Raw genomic sequence first — 24,783 nt, forward strand, 5'->3', positions numbered from 1 at the left:
GGAGCCGGTGTTCTTCCCCTGCCGGAGGCTCCTGCCATGAGCGAGAATGCGCGCGCTCCTTCCGGGAGATAAACGCCAAGAGCGGGCCGGTTTTCCGCCGCTCCAGTCGCCTTCTCGCCCTGATTCCCTCACGGGTTCGGTGAAATTCGGTGTTCGGGACTTTCCCGCTCCCGAGTCCATTTATTTTCCATTGGGGAGAATTGGCCTTTGGGTTGCTTTCTGAATCATCCCGCCCCCTTCTTTCTTTCTCACTGTCGGTTCGTCTTGGATGGTTTCGAAGTGTCGCCCATTTGGATGCGGGAGTATTGCTGGAGGTGCCCTATTTTCATGTGCTGCTTGCCTTGTCGGAAGGTATAAGAGAGAAAGGCAAAAGCCAGAACTGCGCTGTGGAACGTCTAACCGGACCTCGTTGTGCTCCGACCAGGGCAGTTTTGTCCGGAGCTCTCCTTTCACTGGAAAACAAGAAGCTCTTCGCGCCTTGCTTCGAGAATCTCTTGGCTTCCCAAAACTAGGCTGGAGGCGCGCCGCTTCCACGAGGTTCTTCTCCTGGTCCCGCCATGGCCTTCACGTTTGCTGCCTTTTGCTACATGCTCTCCCTGGTCTTGTGCGCTGCTTTGATCTTCTTCGCCATCTGGCATGTGAGTAGATCATTTCTACAAGTTTCCCCCAAGTCCATGCATTTAACTTTCCTCCACACTTAGAACAAAGAACTTAGAATAATAAGAGTTGGAAGGGACCTTGGAGGTCTTCTAGTCCAATCCCCTGCTCGACCAGGAGTCTCCATACCATTTGAGACAAATGATTGTCCGGTCTTTTTTTGAAAGCCTCCAGGGATGGAGCATTTAAAACTTCTGAAGGCAAGCTAGTCCATTAGTTGATTGCTCTCACCATTACTTAGTTCTAGGTTGCTTCTCTCCTTGGTTAATTTCCAACCTTTGTTTCCAACGTGCCTTTTGGTGCTTTGGAAAAGAGTTTGACCTGCTCATCTTTGTAGGAGCCCCTCAAATATTGGAAAAGTGCTATCATACTAACCCTAGTCCTTCTTTTCATTAGTCATACCCAATTCCTGTAACTGTTCTTCATATGTTTTAGCCCCCAACCCCTTATCATTGTTATTGTTCTTCTCTGCACTCTTTCCACAGTCTCAACACCTTTTTTGTCTTGTGGTGATCAGAACTGGATGCAGAACTTCATTCACACATAATAGTTATATGTCTGGGAGATCATTTTGGGATCTAACCAAAATGGAATCTTTTAACTGTTTTAATTGGTTTGTATTTTAATTTTGGGCCAAATTTATATATATTTTAATTGTTTTTTAATATTTGTATTTTATGTTTTTTAATTCTGGCTGTACACCGCCCTGAGTCCTCAGGGAGAAGGGCGGTATATAAATTTAAAATAAATAAATAAATAAACTACTAGTCAACTCAAGCATGAGATAGATCAGTTAGAAATTATAGGACTCCTCCAAAAAATGTCTTTCAGTGGAGGAGCTCAGTTTTCAGCTACAAATTCAGAATACACCTTCCTATTCAGTAAATGAGAGCAGGCAATAAGAGAGTGCCTTCTAGTTTCACTACCTAAGTGGTTGTGTGTTAATTTGGAACAACAGAAGTATGAAGCAGCATGGACAGATGTACATAGAGTTTCTCCTTGTCATGTATATGCAAATGCTGGTAGGGCATGGTTTTTTTTACTTGAGCACACACTTTGGCATGAAAGGCTACATATGATCCTACTATACTTGTCACAAACTCATTCTTGGTATGTCTATGGAGATTCTCAATCATCCAAGTCATGATTGCCCCAAAGGTGTTTTTCCGAAGGGCAAATGAACTTTCTAGGTTTCTTCCTTGAAAATGTTTCACTTCTCATCCAAGAAGCTTTCTCAGTTCTGACTGAATGGTGGGGAATGGAAGGATTTATATTCTTTGCAGACTTCTGGTCATTAGCACCCTGAGAGACATTGAGGCCACTGTGCTGTAACCACAGAGTCACCTGAATCACAGTGCAAATGGATGTGGAGCCTTCTTGGGACTGCTGAAAGGACTATGTTGTAGACAGGAGATAGATGGTGTTGTATTCCTTCCCCTCTGTTGAGAGAGGGCTGTTCAGTTTTAACATAGATGGCCTTTTTGACCCCTCTTTCATTCTAGAGGTCTTCTCTATCCAGTATGTAAACTTTTCTGTCTTCAAAAAAGTGACCTTTGTCTTTCAGATGCAGATGGACTGCTGAATCCTGTCTTGATGGATAGTTCTCCTGTATTGTGCCATGCGTTTGTGAAGTGGTTTTGTTCTCCTATGTTGTGCCATGCATTTGTGAAGAAACAACCACTTATTTATGAATAAATAAATTTCAAACCAGAACAGTTATTACCTAGAACAGTCCCCCTTTCTTCTTCTCTTATGCTTCTAATGCAGCTCTCTATTTCCTTTCTCATTTCAAAGTGGGTGTTAGGGCCTTAAGGTATGGTTACTGAACAGTCAAGGTAATTTGGATGTCTTGGCAATACCTTATCCAGACTTGAATTTCTGAAGCTCTTCAAATACGTTTGCTTAAGGAGGAAGGGGAGAAATAATAGAATAAATAGTTGGAAATGGACCTTGGGTGTCTTCTAGTCCAACCCCCTGCTTAAGGCATTTATAAACATATTTATAAACATTCTCATACATCAGTAAAATAGTCTTTTACTATAGTCTTGAAGGGATGTTCTCTCCCCCACTCTGAATTCCAAAATGAGGAGAAGTTAGTTTGATGCCTATTGTGCTAGCTGAACAAATGTGGTACACTGGTCTTTCTCATCATTGCCAAATACATTACTACCATAATTTAGAAGACTGTATGGGGTATCAGGCCCACTCAGATTTATCAAGAGACTACTGAAAACAAAACACTGTTGTTATTCTGAATATGGTGTAATGTTGCCTTTTCTCCTTCCTGCTGTATCAAGTGGCTTACTTATGGCTGACTTACATTGCCGGTTAGATTAATAGCTCTTAGGTTGTCATTGTAGTGGTGTTTTTCCTCAAGGTGTTCTAATCTACGTCCATTCCCCTTTTGTTTTCTTTAATCTGATTGTAATTAACAATTTCTTAATTAGCTATCTGCCAACTGTTATTTTCACATAGAAAGTTGGACAAGGCGCTCTTCATATCAGGAAATGACTAAACACTAAATCTACTTGCTTTATGTTATCACACAGAGTAAGCATTTATATGTTCTGACTGACATGTTGCTTAAGTCCTATAAATATCTTTGAATAGGGACATCTTGTTCTGACAATTGATACAGGCAGTGGGTAGGCTGAGTATGTTCCGCCTTTGCCAATTCTCGCATTGATGCAGAATTCTCAGAATAAACAACATCTTGAAAGAAATCATTTTATTTGAAAGTAAAATCATAACAGAAACCAATCTTATTTTTCTAAAATTCTATACTTGTCCATTGTATAAGTATATTGGAACATCTTCCCAAATAGCAAGTCATGATGTTTTAACTTCTGCTGTAAGCATGATCTATTATACTTCAGCACATTCAATAGCAATTGGCTACTCAAAATTTTAGACAAAAGTTTCAATTTCACATTTACTACTGAAAATGAAAAACTGTAAAACCACAGATTTGGAAAAACAGGTGACTGTAGCAATAGCAATATCATTTAGACTTATATACTGCTCCATAGTGCTTTACAGCACTCTCTGAGTGGTTTACGTCAGCATATTGCCCCCAACAACCTGGGATTTCATTTTACCAACTTTGAAAGAAAGGAAGACTGAATCAACCTTGAGTCTGTCAGGACTGAACTCCTGGCTGTGGGCAGAATTAATCTGCAATATCGCATTCTAACCACTGCACCACCGGAGCTGCATCAATTATCAGTACTTAAAGACGTTGGCAAATTTAAAAAAAAATACTAACCCACTAAGTAAGGGCAGACTTGTCCTGAAAGGAGGCAGTGGAAAATTATTTAAATATTGTTGCCAATAAATCCATATGGATGAGTAGATTTCGTCAACAGAATCTGAGCAGCACCTAACCAACTTTGGCTGGTCTTAAAAAGAGAAGGAGGGTTAGATCTGATCAGTGCTTGGATGAGTGATTATTAGAAATCTCAAGAATGTAAACTTGGTTGCCAAGCTAATTACATAAACTGTACTGTAATCACCAGGAGTCATGCTTGATTCAAAGCAAACTTAATTATTTAAAGGCAGCAAGTCATTTATTTAATACAATATTTTTACTCATTGTACTATTGAGATATTGAAATACTTCAAGTCACCTCCAGAGGATAAAGGGGAAAGGAGCAAACATATGACAGATAAGAAATGAAGAACTGCTTGAAATGGTTAAAATGTTCCCAAGAGTTAATGGGATTTATATCCACTACACTAGTAGATTAACATAGGCTCTACACAGTTTCTCCTTTTGATGCTAGGAAGGCTATAATGACCCACAAATTAAGCCTTTCCATTTTGTTTTCTATTATAGCAATTCAGGGAATTTGAATGACAAAAAAGCTCTGCCTCTTTTAGCTACTGAATTTTTCTTGCAGTCAAGGAAGTAACTATAATAACTGAATGCTTCAAAATGTCACTATACAGTATCTATGGGAATGAAAGCTGGACATAATAGGAAAGACACGAGCATCATGGAAAGTAAGCAGAGACCTGTAAGAATTTTTTGGTTGAAAGATGTGTTCTTAATCGGTGCTCTAGAGTTTGAAAATCTGCTTGCTTGATCTCCATTTGGTTCATGTGTACTACCAAGAAAAAGCAAACTCACTGCTGGAGAACATTAGGGGAAAATGTAGCAACAGTAAATCAACTCTTAAAATGAAAACTTGTTTTATAATGTAATTTATAATGGGACAGATGTTCCATTACTGCTTTTGGATTGTTGTGAAAAATAATCTATGATTGTATACCCATACTGATATTTAAATAGTACAGAATAATGTGCTCTTGAAATAATCTGCTAGTTGAACTGAAACAAAGTAAACATTTAACTTGCTTTAAATAATTTTGTTTAGTAATGTGTTGTCTGACTTCTACATCACATTTACAGTAGAATTTTAGCACTAATAAGACAGTATGCAAAATCTCATAAAATAATTATAGATATGGAATATAACAACCCAATTAAACTCATACTGTCACCCATGAATACCAAACGGTAACAGTTAAAAGCTGCACTTAGACCTTATAAGTATAATTTTATAAAAACTAGATGCATGTGCTATAAATGGAGACATTTTCTGCTTTAAGTGGGATGGCATTAGTTTATCTATGCAGGACCAAAGTAAAGACATAATTTTGAAAAAAAAGACACTTTAGACAGTTTATAATTGTGTGTGTGTGTGTGAGAGAGAGAGAGAGAAGAGAGAGAGAGAGAGTTAAAGTATTAGTTTTGCAATGCTGTATCCCCTAATTTGTTAGCTGTAAGCTATCCTAATTTTTGAAATTTTCTTTCTCAAGTTTTCTGCTTTCAAGTTCCTTGTCTCATCTGAGCTTTGAACATATTTCCAATTACTCTTCTGTACTGTAACATAAACATATCCCTTTCTCATTACAGGTAGTCCTTGACTTATGACCATTTGCTCAACAACATTTTGAATTAACAACAGCCTTGTAAGGGGTGCTTTACAGCCTTTACAACTTGTAAAGCACTCCTGACTGTTGCAAAATGTCACAAAGCCCCCTCCACCCGCACTCATGTGATTGTGATCTGGGTGCTTAGCAACCTGTTTGCACTTACAATTGCTTGGCAAGCGTCCCATAATCATATGCTCACCATTTGCAAACTTCCTGACTGTTTCCCCAGAAAATCAATGGTTGCAAGCTGCTGCCTGCCACCTGCCCTTCTTGTCTCTGAGGGCTGGCTAAAAGAGCTTCCTGCCAGAGGATTATCACTTTGTGCCTGCTTGCATGGTGCTGAAATCCTTCATGCCTGCTTGCACAGAACTGAAATCCTTCAACAGGGAGTTCTTTCAGTCAGTCCTCAAGACAAGAGAGAGCTGAAATGCAAGCAGAATTTTCAGCCCCTGAGCAGAGAGGCAGTGCAGTAAGGAAAGGAGTGCAGGGTGCTGTGGGGTGTGTGTGTGTCAGTGGGGGTCTCAGTGCATGTTACATGTTAGTATCCAGGGGCTGAAAATCCTGCTTGATCTTGGTGGGGAGGATAGCATGCAGCCTATGCGAAGTCTCCCAGGGTTTTCCCCAACCCTTTGAGGCGCTCGACACTCCTTCCTTGAGATTCTGTCTGCTTAATGACCTGCAACATCATTTAATGACTGCACTTGGGAGTGCTAAGAATGCGGTAGTTAAGCAAAGCAGTCATATGACCTCTTGCTTAACAACTGCTTCAGTCAATGACCAAGATTTTGGTACCACTTATGTTCAAAAGTCAAGGACTACTTGTATTACGATGAGTAACTTGTATGGTACAATTAATTATATTAATTAATTAAAATTTAATTAAAAGAGACAATGGTATTCTTTTTCAAATACATTTCTTTCTCTTCCCCAGACATTATGTGTATTTTTCTTCAAAACACAATATTTCTTGTTTGGTAATATTTAGGTTTATCCTCTTGTAACATGAAGCAGCATTGAATCAAAAGGAAAGAAATAAACCTGCAAAATAAGTTCCAACATTCACTTGTTTGAACTGTATATTCTGTTGATTTGCCACTAAGATTGTATACCAGACTGATATTAAGGCATACAGATTTAGCATAACCTGAATATGTCTCTGGAAGCATATTTCAGAGTATGTAGCAAGTACAGAGACATTAGATTCTTTTTCTGCTTTTATGAGTTTTAAAAGCTGCAACCTCTCACAATATTGCATACATTGTATGAAAAATATTGATCAAACTTACATTAGAGTGTGGTAGGTGACTTTCTACATTTTGTTCTCTTTCACATCATAGAATACATATAAACGTTGTTGCAGATTTTTAACGGTAGCACTCGTGCAACCAGTTCTAATGAAAAATATACAGAAATGTTGCTACGTAATTAGAATGTATTTTTAAAATTAGTTTTATTGAATCCTAGGTTGCTTTTAAAACAACAATTACCTTTTGTTCAGCCTTTTGTAGCTATAGATTCCTTTTGAAATCTATAACATGTAAATAGAAGTTCTTACTTAAATAAATTCTTTATTAAGACCTTTCTTCCTTCCTTATTCATTCATTCATTCATTCATTCATTCATTTATTTATTCATTCATTCTTTAAGCCCTAGTCATCTCTCATCTGCACTATTGCACTACTGCAATGCACTCTACATTGGGCTATCCTTGAAATCCATTAGAAAGCTTCATCTGGTGCAAAGTGCAACAAGAGCAGGCTTTGGGGCCCCTAGATGGCCAATATTATACCTCTGCTCCATGAACTTGATTGGCTACTGGTCTACTTTCGAATGCAGTTCAAGGTGTTGGTTATGACCTTTAAAGCTCTTAATGGCATAAATCCAAGCTACCTGCTGAATCGTGTCATCCCCATAAGACAAGCCCAACGTGGTCACGCTGGCAGAGAGGGCCAACTATAGATCCTGTTGATCAAAGAAATCTGAATATTGGAAGAGATTATCCAGAAGAAGAACCTTCTCTGCCACAGCACTTGCCCTTTGGAACATTTTATTCTCTAGGGTAAGATCTGCCCCCCATCCTATCCTTCTGCAAGAGCCTGAAAAGCTGCTGCTTGGCCTGAGGTCCAAATGAGGAAGTTCCACACTAGAGGTGGCTGCTGGCAGACGAGTGTAAGTGCTTACACTTTTTTCATTTCTTCCTTTTTATTGTTGTAAATCACCTAGAGTAGCCCTACAGTGAGATACACAGCAAATAAATAGACCAAATAATAAAATAAATAAATTAAATTTCTGGGTATTTTAAGTATATATAAAAATAAACTACATACTATCTGCAGTCCTTATATTTTATACATTTAGTATAAAAGATAGTGTAATTTTTAAAACCGCTTTTTGAAACATTGTAGTTTTACTGAATATACAGAAATATGATTGCAAAATTAGAAAAATAAGGAAAGGGATTTTTCTTATTGAAAATTATTCTTTTTAACAAAGCAAATTCTTAAGGGGGAGGGGTATTGTGCTAGTATGCATACAAGGTTATGTCCAATAAGTAACTGAGTTGGCCCTCAGTTCAAGTGTATGTGAATGTATAATTAAGAACAAGAAATCAAACAACAATGCAAGAAAGCAAATCAAACAACAATGCAAGAAAAAAAATGAGACACTGCAGCCAAACTGTTTTAGCCTTCAGTCCCCTAATCATCTTTGTTGTTGTTCTCTGTACTTTTTCTTAAGTCTCAACATCTTTTTTATATCATGGCAACCAAAACTGGATGCAATATTCCAAATGTGGTCTTACCAAGGCATTATAAAGTGGTATTAACACTTTACATGATCTTGATTCTATCTCTCTGTTATTGCAATCTAGGATTGCATTGGGTTTTTTGGTAGCTGAAGCATACTCCTGGCTCATTGTAAGTGATTGTCCAATAGGACTCCAAGATCCTTCTCACAGTTATTACTATTGGAGCCAGGTGCCCCCTAGTCTATATCTGTGGATTTGGTTTTTCTTGCCTAAATGTAGAACCTTACTTATTCACCATTAAATTTCATTTTGATAGATAGTGCCTAGTGTTCAAGTCTGTCAGGATTCTTTTGTATCTTAAGCCTATCTTCTGGAGTGTTGGCGATTCCTGCCAGCTTGGTGTCATTGTACATTCAGAATTTTAGGACATGTTGAAAATGCTTGAGTGAAATGATTATTCTAAAGAAACCAAAACCATGAGTACTAACAGAAATGTAAAGTCATAGTACCAATCTGAAAGCACGTCTTCCCTCCTTTACTTTCTAGAGAACTAAGGAGGGATCTTTCTGAGGAGTTTTCCATACCCCAGTTCCTTCTGTTAGTTACGTTTTGTTTGATAATTGTCTAGGCTTTGGCTCCTGTCTCCCAAGGTTATTCTCATAGCCCTTAGGTAACAGTGTGTCATGGATACATGGATAGTGATGGTGGGGCCATAACCAGTTTCAAAGCATGAACTTATTGCATTGCTACCTTTTTCCCTTGGCCAGTAGCTAAACTGCCTCCCTGCCAAATTAAGAATTCCAATATTGAAATGAATTTCAACCCTGATATTATTTTCACTCCTTATACATTTGGAATAGATCTGTATTGAGCTTGAACCACTTCCCAAATTCTAAATGGACTGTGTTGTGATAGGACTTTCAGTTTGCTCCCCTGTAAAATAGTATTGCCCATGCTTAAATACTTAGTCGTACATAGCATCTTGAACAAGAATGCAAGTAGCGAAACTCATGCCATAATGTTGGGTACATGGTAAATTTATTAAATGTCAATAATTGCTCATCCTTTACTTTCACTGTTGTAGTTTAGAAGCAAGAAAAGATCTGATGAAATTACCATAGATCTAAGTAATATTTCAGCTTTTAATTACAAAATATTGGCATACAAATCGTAAGAATAAAAGCTATTAGAATCACACAGAGTTAACTGTATTCTATATAGAGAAGACTAAGAGATTACCACACCCACACACCTTTTCCTGCCTTGAAAAACTGCAGTGTGGGAGAGGAAAATGCTAATCTTTCTGTACTCTTATAATTGGGACAATAAATGCACACTTAATTGGATTTATAATTTGTCTCCTAGTTGTTGTGCCTAAGCAATGTGGGGGCAGAGAAACTTTTATCACAAAATGATTACAGCCACATAATATATTCAACTATATTTTTTTATGTATATAGGAATTTGGAAGGTGATGCCCCAAGGATATTGGAAGTAATCCTCTGTAAGGTTCTCTTTGACAGCCTGTTTCTGTACACGCTATTTGTATTCTGAGGTAGTGTTTGAATTAAATGATAAATCAATAATAAACCATAATGTTTTAAATTATAAATCATAATGTTTTAATATGGCATTATTAAATAATCCATTGTTAGAAAACATAGAAAGAGTTTGAAGATTATTTCTCAGTAATTAGATATGAAAATGTATTGGCTTTTTATTTATTATTTAAGCTTATAGTATATGCTTGATTTCCAAAGATTTTGAACGATTGTATAGTTGTATAGGATGATTTAGAACATATATTACATTGTTACTTTATGCCACATACATATGTTAAAATAAAAAAGTTAAATAAAAAATAGGGAGAAAAAGGTTAAATAGATAGATGTTTGCAATCAAGCATCAAAAACCTCTGCCCCTACCATTTTTACTAGATCTGAAGTTATAGGGAAAAACAAGATCTGAAATACAATCGCCGCTTAATATTGTCCACATATACAGCCAGTATATTGCAATACACTTTGGCCTGGACAAATGCGTCACCCTTACCATCACCAGGGGAAAAATAGTAAAAACTGAAGGAATCAAGATGCCCTATGGAAATATCATCAAGTGTCTGGATAAAGAAATTCATTACAAATATTGACAACATCAAATATATGGAAGTCAAGAAAAAGGTTAGTAGTGAATACATCAAGAGACTGAAGACGATCTTAAAATCCAAACTCAATGGAGAAATACCATCAAGTCAAATAACACCTGGACAATTCCAGTCATTTGATACACAGCTGGAATAGTGGGCTGGATTCAAATAGAACTAAAAGTCCTGTATTGCTTGAGCTCTATTGAGGAAAATAAAACACAAATTTAGTAAAAAAAAAAAATTCATGATACATTGATAGTACCTTCAACATAATGAAGCCAATGACCCAAACATTGACCCAAACATTTTTTCTGTCTAATATATCACATACTTGGTTTCCAAGACCCTATAATAATATATAAAAATGATGTTATCCAATGGAGACAAAAATAATTAGAAATACCTTATTTGCTATTGCTGCAAGGAATCAATAATTTTTTAAAAAAGTTGTTATAAGTATGTCATTTGTTCAGAAATGTTATTTTTCTGAAACTTCATAATCCTATAGCTTTATTTTATGGCTATAATCTTGTAGTGTACCATATGTTATTCAAGACAATGGTTCCAATTAAAAATTCACTGTATATTATTTATAAAACATAATTTATTCCTGATATCAATATTATTATAATGATAACTGCACAAAATATGTATTGAAATTAGGAGTATGATAACTAGGCTGCAGAGTCTGAACAACCAGTAGATGACAGTTAACAAATACAGAAAATATTATCTTTGTTATGTAGAGGTAATCTGGATTACTACAACCCAGCAACAGGAGCTCTACTGAATATATCTAACTCCTGCACCTTGCTCCCATTTGCCATAAGTTATTAATTATGATAAGTATGTACACAACTTCTTCTTATGTGGTGTATGAAGTTCCTTGTAACCTTAGGAACAACTTTACCATAAGCAGGTTTCTGCATTTGTCTGAAAATAGTTCCAGATGTTCCAAAAGTCTTTGAATTCTGTATTTGAAATGAACCATGAATTTTCTTATAGTCTCATGTCTAGTTCATTGCAGAATATCAGCCAACACATTTTGTTCAACTGCTTTTATCTTGCTAGCAGTAAAAGTGTGTTTACTATTGCAGAGTTACTCCCAAAACTACTTTTAAAGAAAAGTAATGGTTTCTGAATATAGAGAGAGGTATAGTAAGTAAAAAATGTAAATTTGCAAATATATTCAATAACATGATTTGTATCATTATTTTTGTATTTTTATCTGCTGTGTCAAATGTAAATTTTAAATATTTTATAATTACCAAGATGCATTTGGAACAAGACAATATGAGGATGAGAAAATATAACATGTTTATTTTAACACAGTACTTTTATAATTAAATCAGGTTTATCATCTGATATTGTGGTTAATTTTTATCAGAAATTATATAAAATCATTGTAACTCTGTTTTGATTGTTCTGACTCTTTCGAGCTATTTTCAATATTGTCCAATGCAGTACTTCTAAGGTTACTATTTAAATAATTCTAGCATTCCTGGAGCTTTAGAGAATTAGAGATGGGGTCTTCTTAATTATTCATGGGAATCTGTGTGAGGATGAGAAGCAAGTGATGAAACATACATCGTAACATGGCAATGCAAACTATATCCTTCATATATTTGCACTGCAATGTCACAAAGCAAGTACAGAAGGGTCTTGCAATATGTTCTATCATTTTGGTTTCATCAAGTTAAAGAACAGATGCCAATATAATTACTGCTGTTTAAAGACGAGAATATTAAGAAGTGGTTATTGTACCTACTACAAATCTTTCTCAGATTCCCAGGAAAATAGTGTTGATAAATTGGTACTTTGACTTAGAGATATAGAAAATGTCTCATTACAAAACATTCTGATTGGATGCTTAGTATGCTTCAGGTTGCAATCCTGTATTCATTTGCTAGTAAACCTCAACTTGGCGATGTTTATTTTTTAATTGGACATATATAGGATTGTGTTTGCAAGTACTGCAACCGGCAATAAAGGATAAATATGAAGTGAAACATATTTCATATTTCACTTCAGTGAAAAGGTGACAGTATGGAGGGCACTTGTTCCATGTATCAATCAGCTGTCCCACTTCATGGTACTCCATATCATTCACTGTCATAGCCTGGATTCTATAGCTATTTATAGAACATAGTTTTTTATTAACCATTTGGGGATTTTCTCTCTTCCTGCTGAAATTTATTCCCAAATAGTCTTTTTGAATTTCTGGGAAGTTTTGCTCATTTTCCCACTTGTGTGTAAGCATTATACACCCATTATACATCCATATACTCTATTACAATAATATCCAACTTCTATTGGCTTAGAGAGCTGCAAGAATATTCCTTATTTATGTTTGTGCATGGAATATTGGCATTTAATACTGTTAAATTCCTTCCTCTGTAAATAATCTGCAGTTCTTTCCTTTTTAGTAGCGGCCCTGGGACACAATCCTTTTTCAGTACTTTAATTCTCCTTTCTGATAAAGAGAAAACATTACAGCCTTTTCTTGCCTTTTTTTTTTTTTGACAGAAGGGGAAAGCTACTAAAGTAGAAGGAGGCCAAAGACCTGTTTACAATGCATTTTGAATAGCTTTGATAGATTTTATGGAGGGAACAGTCACCTTTTAACCCTGCCAAACAAAAGACCCAATAAAATTGGTTTTGTCTGGCTTTAGAACTTTTAAGCCTATAATGGTTATCTTAAGTTTATGCAAGGTTTAAAGGACCCCTTTATCTCCCTAAACCTATTCTTAATGGCTCTTTCATTTTGGAGAGTTCTATGAGCTCAAGAGAGATGTCGCTTTTGCACTCTTGGTGGAATGACAGCACTCATGATGGCCTACTTGAAGATTTGGGGACTTCCCATCCTCTTTCTTTGCTTGTTTTCAGAAATTTATTTTAAAAAAGAATTTTTTATTCAAATTTTTGGGACTGAATTTTTTAATTATACAAATCAGCTGTTTGATCACTTCATTGCCAAATTTTTATTGATTTTAATTTATTTCTTTGCTTATTGATAGATTTTTGGTAAGATTGTAAGTCATACTATACAGCAAATGAAAATAATGTTTGTCCTCTGCTTTTGCTGAAAGGAAAAATTAAACTAAATTTGGAGTCAATATGTACACCTTCAGAATTTGGTTCTATAGACTTGGACAATATTCAATGTAACATTCAAGTGATGACGTGATTTGTATTGTGTGACGTTTCAAATCATGCTCATTTAAATGTCAAAGTTCTTTGTGTTGTGAGTCACCCAGCAGAGATTTCAATATTAATTTTCAAATAATTATATTAACATTATGCATGCTTAAATACCACTGAGTTTCTACAAATATAATTGTTTGTTGCAAGGAATGCTGTTTTGCAGGTGGCTGAGTGCGAAACTGAATATGTGAGATTGGGATAAACAGGAGTTGCTACTATTGTAGCATTCTCCTAATTACATAACAGCATGTATTCCTGACTAGCTTGATCTTTATGCTGGGATAGTTACGAATTTACCCAAGTTGTTGAGCATGATTTTAGTGTCCTTCTCATCCTGTGTTTGGAAGTGGTTTGGAAATTTAAGGCTGCCATACCTTCTTTATGCTTGTTCCACAAAATCATAGGCCACAGTGCTGATGGACAATGCACCGGGCATTATACACTGGAGGGACATTAAATGAAATCTGATATTGAGGAATATTTATATTTGTCTCTTGTCATGGATAGATAATTTCCTTGTGACCCCTTGGTAGCTTAGACTAGAGCTACTAGCCTCTGCAGAGTGGTTGGGTCAATTTGGATGGCCTTTCCCAGGCACCTGGTGAATTCAAAAGTTTTCCACATGGCACCTGAAAATTTCTTAGCAGTTTGAAAGGCAACTCATTTGGATGTCTAGTTAGCTTCTGGAGTGCAGAGGTAAGTGGGATGCAAGATAGGATTGTTCCTGAATGATCTCTCTTACCCATTAAACCTGCTCCACTCTTTGGTTCTCTGAGGAGCTCTGGGAAATGAATCAGATGAAGAAATATAATGTGCACTGATAATGTTACCTAGTTTGGTAATGAAAATTATGCAAACAAACAAACAAACAAACAAACAAACAAACAAACAAACGCCAACCAAGCTCAGGGATCACCAAGGACCCTCATGAAGAAATAGTTTAAGCAACCCTGGTAGTACATGAGCAATTAGTATTATTGCACATAGATCAAATTCAACAACTCTGCATTGATTAGGGTGGCAAAAAGAACAATTTCTCGCTGCATCTGTAGAAGGTCAACAAGATGCACTATTTAAAGGACCTTTCTTCTTTTTTGAGTGATGGATTGGAAGAGCCAGTCAGTGCAAGTTATCAGCTGGCTGATCATTTCTTGGATAAAATTGTTCATATTTTCTCCAAGTTAGAAAGCAGGCTCCAAGCTAGATTGGATCTCATTAGATGGCTTTGAACTTGTGACACTCAAGGAAGGAAGGTTTGTTGTGATCTTAGGTCTTCTACTTGTGGACTCACTTAACCCATGGCATCCTGGTGAGAGAGATTAAAGCAAACAAGGAGGCACCAGGGAGATGGATCCATCTAGTAGTCATTATATCTCTTGCAATGGAGACCCTGGGTGAGGACCTTAATTTTCCAGTGTCTGCATTTGTACAGAGAACTCCATACATAAAGTGTTACATTGCAGACACTGATTGTCGATGTGAGGAAGGTGGCAAGAAAGTTGTCCCTAAGAGAGCTAGAAAACATCATTCTCATTAGTAGGCCCCCCACTCTGTGGAACAGCTAGTCCCCTAGCTTTTTATTTTTTAGGAGGCAGCTTCCTCTTTCAGGGGATTATTGGCAGAGTGAATTTGGAAGACTGCAGTAGTTTTGTTTTAAATAAAGATTTTAATATTGTGGATTTTATGTATGTCTTTAATATTTTATGTTAAACCACCCAGAATCACTTACATTTAAATTTACATAAAAGTAACTGTAATATTAATAAAAAAACCAGGGCATTGAGCAATACTGCCATTAGAAGAAAGCTGAGCAGCCACTAACATATTTCGTTAAATTGAAACATGCTGTTCAATTTTATATCCCAATAGCACAAAGCAATATGATGAGAAAGTAGATAACAAAATTGGCCCATGCTTAAAGAGAACTGTGGTCTACTTCCTTATATACTTCCTAGCAGGATTTTTTTTACCCTTTAAGTGTTTTTTTTTCTTCTTGCTCCCACCCACTGTTCTTCTGCTGTTCCATATGTTACCCTTTGGGTAAAATTCTGGAGTGTATGTTTTAATTTCCTAATAGGTTTCCTTTCATTTTTAATTTTCTGTAGGTCAATTATTACTAATGCATTAAGCCAGATAAAGCCACTTTATCACTTCCTGCTAAGAAAAGTATCCATACTTTTTTATATCTTTCTTCTACCTTCAGGGGTTACTTATATCTATAAAACATGTGTAACATCGATGAAGGCATTAAACAGAAATGTAATGGATGTAGGGGGAAGAATGGATAAAAATCTGAATTATAAAGAGTAAAGATTATGATGCTAGGAAGTTTGTACTTAAGTGGCTTACTAATTATTTTTTCTTTGAAGAATTTTAAGAGAAATGGTAATTTAAGACAAATGGTAATTGGCAAAAATAAATATAAATATACATTGTATGCTCATATTGTTTTATATTGCAAATTTGGAATTAATAAATAGTTTGGATGAATGAAAGTGTAAAAAACAAGCAATCTACTGGTACTTCTTTTTAAAATATCATACGATTATGATTCAGAGCTGCAGTGGCGCAGTGGTTAGAGTACAGTACTGCAGGCTACTTCTGCTGATCACCGGCTGCCAGCAGTTTGGCAGATCGAATCTCACCAGGCTCAAGGTTGACTCAGTCTTTCATCCTTCCGAGGTGGGTAAAATGAGGACCCAGATTTTGGGGGGCGATATGCTGACTCTGTAAACCGCTTAGAGAGGACTATAAAGCACTGTGAAGCGGTATATAAGTCTAAGTGCTATGGCTATTCATTTGGATTGAGTTAAGACTAGTCAATTGGAGCCAGTAAAAAGCCAAAGATAGCTGAGAGTTTGAAGTTATTTGAGATGTTTCATCTATGATAACTAGTTGTTTTATTTTTAATAAGGCATGTCTTTTGTCCTACTGTCTGGTTGTTCAGATTTTGTTTTAGTATTAGAAAATAATACTCCTGTAAAATATAAACTGTAGGAGTGACTTGGGTATATGCACCATGACCAGCTACTCTTTTTTTTATTTATTTATTTATATGCCGCCCTTCTCCGGAGACTTAATGGCTTACAAGGCATTAAGCAATAGCCTTCATACTTTTGTATATTTTTATACAAAGTCAGCTTATTGCCCCCACAAACCGGGTCCTCATTTTACCTACCTTAGAAAGGATGGACGGCTGAGTCAACCTTGAGTCTGGTGAGAATTGAACTCGCAGTAATTGCAGGCAGCTGGAAGCTAAATACTACCTTTAACAGTAGCATTAGTCTGCTGCGCCACTCAGGCTCTACTCTTAATTAAAAATGCTGATTCAAAAGTTCTGCTTCTTGCCATTTTGTTAAAATTATGAGGTTAGAAATGACCAAATTAAAGCAAATAATCACAGTGGGTGGGCATTTCATATTTTTAAGTATTCTGTATTTTCCATAAAAAAAATAAATATCCTGAAATTATTAAAATGCAGCATTATGGCGGCTGTAATCATCCAATAGTTTCTTCCTGTGCAGATAAGTAACAATAGACAAACTCCCCTTGGTTTCATTTTAAAATAGGTCACCAAACTGTATGTTCTATTAGAAAACTTTCAAGAACAAAAAGTAGACTTTGGGGAGGAGGAATGTTCTAAATAGAAATTTAAATTCTACTATATTAATTTGTTTTTCATTTTAATCCTTGGACATGTACAAAGTTTACTGCTCATACAAAAGCTATGCAACTTCTCCTGCAATTAAGTTAAAAGTGAAAGCATAAGATAATTTTGTGTGTGTGTGGTGGTCGATAAATGAATTTGTGCATCCCTAGAGCCTTTTTAAAGCTGGTTTCAGTTCCATCCCTTGCCAGTTTTCAGTCTCTGGCAGATTGCCCATGAGTGAGTGGTCTCCTAACAAAAAAGATGAAGCACCCACCCATGCTGGGCCATATGGAGGATTGTAAAGATTTCTGAATCAAGAAACAAGGTACAGAATTACTAACTGGGACATGTACTTACCAGTGCTTCTAGAGAATACAATTCATTTAAAAATATTTGACAAGCATATTGACTTGGTGGCCTAGGAAATAAAATGCTGGAGTCTAATTGCTTAACAACTCAGATGATTAGTGACAGTAAAAAAATGCAGATAGAAAGAGAAAAGTATGAATGTCAAGATGGAGCTTATGGCTACCATCATATAATTATATATTTGGGAATAATCTGCATGGAATTTAATAAGGTTTATTTCTAAGTAAACATGTGTACTTGGGTAAAAGCTTTTCATGAACATTTATGCTGGGTTCTACATGCTGCATTATTTATTTATTTATTTATTTATTTATTTATTTATTTATTTATTTGTCAACATGTACAAGGAAACAAATAACAGTATAGACATAGACATGGACACATGAAAAAAATTGGCACAAATAAAAGGATATAAATAGGCAAAACATAGCCATAAACACATAGAATGATTATATATAAATGGGGACAGTAGGACAGGACGGTAGGCACACTGGTGCACTTATGCACACCCCCTTAGGGACTTCTTAAGAAACATGAAAGGTCCACGGTAGACAGTTTAAGGTAAAAGATATTGGGATTGGTGAGACTAACAACAGGATCAGGTAGACTGTTCCAGACATTTACTACTCTATTGTAGAAGTCATATTTCCTATAATCAAGAGTGAATTACATTGAGTTTGAATCTATTGATAGCCCTTGTGTTATTATGGTTGAAATTAAAGTGCTCATTTACAGGTAGGACTTTTTGGTAAATAATCTTATGAACTAAGCATAGGTCAGAATGTAGACGGCATAGTTTGAGGCTATCCAGACCTAAAATTTCAAGCCTGGTGGTATAGGGAATTTTATTTTAAGCAGAAGATTTGAGTACTCTTCTAGTAAAATATCTCTGGACCCTCTCTAATGTATTGATGTCTGAGGATGCCTGAGGATTCCAGGCAGGTGAACAGTATTCAATTATAGGTCTGGCAAAGATTTTATATGCCCTAGTTTGAAGTATAGCGTTACCAGAGAGAAAACTTCGTAAAATGAGATTGACAACTCTTAATGCCTTTTTTGCAATGATGTTACAGTGAACTCTGGGACTTAGATCTTTTGAAGTGAGTACTCCTAAGTCCTTGACAGAGTGTGGGTCAATTTTTAGATCGTTTCCAGCCAGCAAATATTTGATGTTCTTATTTCTATTGCCAATGTATCGGACTGAGCATTTGTTAGCAGAGATCATTAGAACATTACTGATACAAGGTAGAGTTTGAATTATGCTTATTCCTAGAGAATCAAATAATAGGATTAACGCTGGTAACATAATGTTTTATATTTAGTATTTTGAGGACCACCACTGATCACTGAATAATATCTGGAAGCTATTATAGTTAGATGAAAAGAATAGTTGTTTGTTCTATTATAAGCATAGCATGAATACAATTCTGCTTGTTCTTTTCTTGCTTGTTTTAACAATCTGCCATACCATATTCTAAACAGTATGTCATTTTTGTTACCAGAATTCTGAATTAAAATTTCAGGGACCAGAAAAAGTAGGGATGCAGATTTCTGTTCTGTGAGTAGCATTCAAATGGCCCCTCTGCCCCCAGATGACCTTTGTTGTCTTCTTCCTCCTGCTGCTGGTCGAGGATCCTGGGAGAAGGTGATTGCAGGATGGGTGCAGTGAGTGTGGCAGGGTGGTGGAATTTCATCTGCTGAAGAGAGCTTGTCAGGTATAGGCAGAGAGGAGGCAGGTAAGTTAATTATACATACATATATAGATATATTTGTCTCTTCAAATGAAAGGACATACCTTTAAACCATTCCAAATTTAATTACTGTAAATAATCCCACGACACCATAGAACCTTATGCTGTTTTAGGGAAGCAAATAGGCAGTGGCTTTTGTTTTTTTTTAATAATAGACTCCTTTGCTGGACCTATTTTGATGGTGAACTAGAAGAGGGTTCAATTTGCTTCTCAGAACTGAAATGGTATAAAATTTCAGAAGGGGCACTTTCCCATTGGGGGAACTCTTAGTATTTGCTCTATCTTGAAACATACATGTTTTTGCTAACTCTTGATTTCATTTGTCAGCTTCATGTATAATTCCATGGTTATAGAATACATAATTCCATAACATAATATAACATTATGTTTTCAGCATTGAAGTCCAAGTCCTGAGCCATACAACCAGGTTACTCAAGCACATGTACGACGTACCAATTCCTACTTCAAGGGCTGGAATGCATGATATTATCCTTTATTCACCCTCAATCTGCTAGGAAAGCAATCCACACAATCTTTTCTTGTTAAAAAAATAATCGTTTTACCAACTTGAGATAACTCATATAGAAAGCTTCTTCTATCGGTTTTAAAACCTGAAATCAAATGAGATTGTGTAGCATTTCAAAACTCTACAATTGTGTTGAATTTATATTTACCAACAAAGAAATAAAGGGAGACTAGTATAGATCTAGGAAGGCTTGGAGGAACGTTGTCCATGGGGTCACGATGGGTTGGACACGACTTCGCGACTAATAACAACAGTATAGATCTATTTTAAGCTATTTAGCTTTTGTTAGCTAGCCATACCCTTCTGGGATTTGAACCCAGGTTACTTACATGTTAGGTAGATGTATTAACCTAATGTATTATGAAGAGATTAAGTGTTTTTTCTGGTGAGACCAGTCTATCAGGGCAACCTGGTCTACCCAAATATGGGACGGAGCATACTGCTTCTACTTTTGCTTTTCAGACCAAATCCTGGAGCCTTCGCAGGCAGTCACTTTCGCGACAAACTATTTTTGTCAGAAGCAGTATGGAAGCAGTATGCTCTGTCCTATATTTGGGTAGATTAGGTTGCCCTGATAGACTGGTCTCACCAGAAAAAACTACAATCAGACATTTTGAATTATATTTAGAAATAGACTAAGCATTAGTAACGCTTGCTCCAAATGAATTAAAGCAGATTATGAGATTTTGATACAAGGAAGAAATTATAGCTATATTAAACTCTTGTCAAGCCAGAATTTCAAGTGGAATGATGGCTTATGTTCAGCAATCTCTTTTCTTGAGCTAGCATTTCATTATTCTTCCACAATGGAAATCAAATTCAAATGGTCAGAGAAATAGTTTTGTTGGGAGAGTGCCAAGATTATCACAGACTTATGTTCCTCATCTGTGCATTCCTAAGACTGTTAATATTTACCCACAACTATGTTTTAAACAAAAAATGCACATTAATTAATTGCATTGACAAAAAAGACAATTTGACCACTTGAAATCATCCAAGACTTCCCATCTTCAAGAACATCTGCCCATGCCATAGGAGATCAAGGTAGAGGCCCTCTTTTTCAGTAGTAGATGTGTCATTGTGGAACAGCTTGACCCCATGGTTGATTTGTTAGTTTTTCAGAAGATGTTAAGATGGTACCTTTTGGAGTACTAGTGGGAGTGTTACATTACTTTATTTTTTTTTATTCTTGTCATAGCTTTTATGTAATGAATGTTTGGATTGTATGAAGGGTTAGAAGGTGGCTGAGATTTTTTTTTATTGATTGCTGTGCATTTTATTTGGTCTGTTTTTGTAAATTGTCTTCAGTCTTTGTGATTGGGAAGAATATAAATAATTGCTGCATTGGTCTTCGACACCTGCAATTTTTAATCAGTTGGGAGGGCACCAGATTGAAGAAGGTTGAAAAGATGAGGCATGGTATTCAAGGCTATGAATTAATATTATTAGCAGCACGGATCAGATACCTACCTTTTCTGGTAAATTTCTTAGAAGGCTGAATTGTGCTGAAAATAGGAGGGGGTGGTTCAGTAATACCATGCTTGGGTTTGTCAATTTTTTCATAACACTTTATGAAAAAGCTCAAAAGTTCATGGAAGTTATACATGTCAACCTACAAACTAAAATCTAGGGGGGAAGCAGTTTAGTTACTATGGAAACCAGGAATTTTGCAAAAATCCATTGAACTGGCTAAGTAAGAGATGGAATTATACATGAAGCTGACAAGTGAAGTCAAGAGCTAGAAATTAAAAGGATGAATAAATAGTGTTGCTGAGTTCCTCAAATCTGGAGACAAGAGGAAAGAAGCATAAAGCAGAGGAAAGATTGTGATGAGCTAAAACATTTTATAGCAAGATTTGGGAAACATGAAGAACTTGGTATTTACCCAAAATTGAATTTACTCATGTTGTGGGAGTAATGACACTCTTTAATTTTTCATTTTTGTTCCAAGTCCAAATTAGGTCCAAGCTGATCTTTATAAAAACAGTCCTTTTACCTCTTATATAATTGTCTCCTCATAAATGACAATGTAGGATTTCAGAAGAGAAGCTGGATCTTTATTCAGCAACAAGTGTGCTAAATGCCCAGATCTGCCCAAAACTTCTGATATCTTGCTAAAAATAAAAAAATAGTGAATATTACGGGTTGTCCTTCACTTACAACCAATATTTTAGTGACTGTTCAAAGTTACAATGGCACTGAGAAAAATGACATGGTCATTTTTCACACTTACAACAATTGCAGCATCCCCATGGTCACATGATCAAAATTCAGACATTTGGCAATTGGTATTTATAATGGTTGCAATATGCTGGGGTCATGTGATCACCTTTTGCAAACTTCGGACAAGCAAAGTCAATGGGGAAACCAGATTCACTTAACAACTGTGTCACTAATTTGACAACTGCAGTGATTCACTTAACAGCTATGGCAAGAAGGGTTGTAAAATGGAGCAAAACTCACTTAATAACTCCTTTGCATAGTAATGAAAATTTTGGCCACAACCGTGGTCATAAGTTGAGGACTACCTATTCTCCACAGTCAAATAACAGAGAGTCAGTGCAAAGTCAGTAGGCCCTTGGAGCATTTCTCAGGAGCTATTAGAGAGTAGCATCCTCTGTATGTTAGCTGAGTAGTAACCACCCCAAAATTATTTTTTTGCTTTTCAGCTACTCTGTGAATTGAAATATATAGTAAGCCAATGTGGATGGCCAATCAAGATACTTTCAACAAAGGTTTATATTGTATTTGTGCTTTATGCTGTATTTCTCTGTCATGCAGAATTGTTCAAAAAGAAAATGGCACTCTTCCTGAAACAGTGCTGGGTGCAACTGATACCCTTAATGTATGATATAGTAATGCAAAATACAGTCACATTCTTGAAAAAGAAAGAAATATCTTTAAAGGCCTATTACCAAAATTTGGGCTTACTATATACTATGAAGATACCTGAAATATATTATAGATTTACCTGCAGTTTATGCTTCCAAATACTAAGACAATTGAAGATTTTGTTACATGAGTTCTAGCAAAGGTATTATCAGCAGGCAAAAACATTTGAAAGCCAGGCGCAGTGTATGTAAACAATGCAGCCAAAGAGGAATGAAGCATACCTATACTGTAAAAGTCACAGGTGTTAAGTATAACCACAGTTAATATGCACAAAGCAACAAAACAAGTCAAGAAGTATACACAGAAGTGTCAAAGGACTATGAATCTGAATACAGTTTCTTCATAAGCTATATTAATGTGGGTAGGCTGCAATGACAGAAAGAAGACTGGGTTTGAACAATATCTCCATTGTTTTATCAGAGTGATGCTGGTGTACAAGTTAATCTAATTGCCAAAATTGACTACAACAAATAGAATCCTTTGTCATATTTATGCATGTATCTGAAGTCATGTAATGGGACCCAATAGCTACTTTGGATGGCTGTGAATATAAATGCATTAATACTACTAAACTCACAAAGAAAAAACCTGGGGCTACAATCAGACAAGTTACAAATTACAAATTGTCTATCTTGTTTGCTCAATCAGTATAGAAAGTCATCTTTATATCTACTTATCCATGAAGATTTTTTTTTTCTGTGATAGTTCTAATCTCCCAGTAAATTGTTTTCATTATTGTTAATTAAGATGCACAACCAGTAGCACATGCTATGAAAAATTTATCAGTACTGCAAAATGAAAACAAAACTGGACTGAATGAAAACAAACAAACAAAAATATTTGTCAAATTGAAGAACTAAGAGGTTCTCCAACGCGCAGCTTGGAGAATCCAAAGCTTCGGGTTGTTCAGTAGTTGATAGCCTACACTGAGTGTGTTCCTTTAAGAGATTTCTCTTCAGACACGCCCACTTGCTCAACAGAGTCCCAGTTTAGTTCACTCAGTTGAGCCTGTGACACTGTCTGAAAATTTCTCTGGTTATCAACTAGGAACTATTCCTAAAGCTTTGGATTCTTCAACTTTCTAATTGCTGGGGGTGAGTCTTCCTGTGGATTCAGGCTCGCTGCCAGTGACTTCTGCTCGAATTGAAGCCTGGCTTCCTTGCCTGCCCTTTGACAGCCGCGTGCGTGTGTGGTAGGCTTCCCACATTACGCTCTGACTGACCGGACTGCCTTTAAATTAGCGGCTCGAGATTGACGCCCTGCGCCCAGCGGCGTCTCTCTCTCTCTCCCTCTGCCTAAATTGGTGGTTCCTGGCGTCTGGATCACTTGTGAGTGATCGCACGCCGCCGCCCTAACAGGGATTGAGATTCAGCCTCCCCCCACGGCCGTTATCATCGCCGAAGCCTCTCCGGCGCCGGAGCGCTCCTCGTCAGCCCTTTCCTCAACGAAGGGCTCTCCTAACATTGAGCAGCTGGGGAAGCACTTCTGAGCCTTCCATTGCCCCGCCTGCATTCTACCCTGCTCGGAGCTTAAGGCGGCGGCGCTTGAACGGTTTTCAAAGTGCGCGCCAATTTTAGCCGCCTCAGCGCTGGGAGCTGCGCTCAGCGGCAGCTCGCGCTCCTTAGTTTTCTGACGTCCCTTTGTTCTCCTGCCTCGCCGGATTCACCGCCTGCTCGGGGTCAATCGGGAAAGGGGGAAAACAGCCCTCCTATCCTCCACTGTCATCCTAGGCCTGCTGCCCTGTTTTTCGGCGCCTTTTTCTTTGCCCAGAGTAAAGTCTCCAACGGCTGTCAATCTCTGCCCGGCAACAGCCTCCACGCATGCGCAGTGGGTCCCTAGAGGCAATCCTCTTTTTCTCATGCATTGAGTTCATCGGCTGTCAATTTCTACCCGGCAACAGCCTCC

At 36.8% G+C, this 24,783-nt stretch overlaps 1 protein-coding gene across 2 annotated transcripts in view; it reads left to right on the forward strand.

Moving 5' to 3' along the window:
* Window positions 1-557: 557 nt before the first annotated feature.
* The window catches only part of CNIH3 (cornichon family AMPA receptor auxiliary protein 3), an 83,537-nt gene continuing 59,311 nt past the window's right edge, over window positions 558-24,783 (forward strand). For both annotated transcript variants that reach the window (XM_070949450.1, XM_070949459.1), the window contains exon 1: window positions 558-638. In XM_070949450.1, the coding sequence (XP_070805551.1) occupies window positions 558-638 (81 nt within the window). The remainder of the gene's footprint in view (window positions 639-24,783) is intronic.

Source organism: Pituophis catenifer, unplaced genomic scaffold, assembly GCF_029215685.1.
Source record: "Pituophis catenifer annectens isolate HBS135680 unplaced genomic scaffold, rPitCat1.0.hap2 SCAF_1, whole genome shotgun sequence".
Taxonomy (NCBI): Eukaryota; Metazoa; Chordata; class Lepidosauria; order Squamata; family Colubridae; genus Pituophis; species Pituophis catenifer.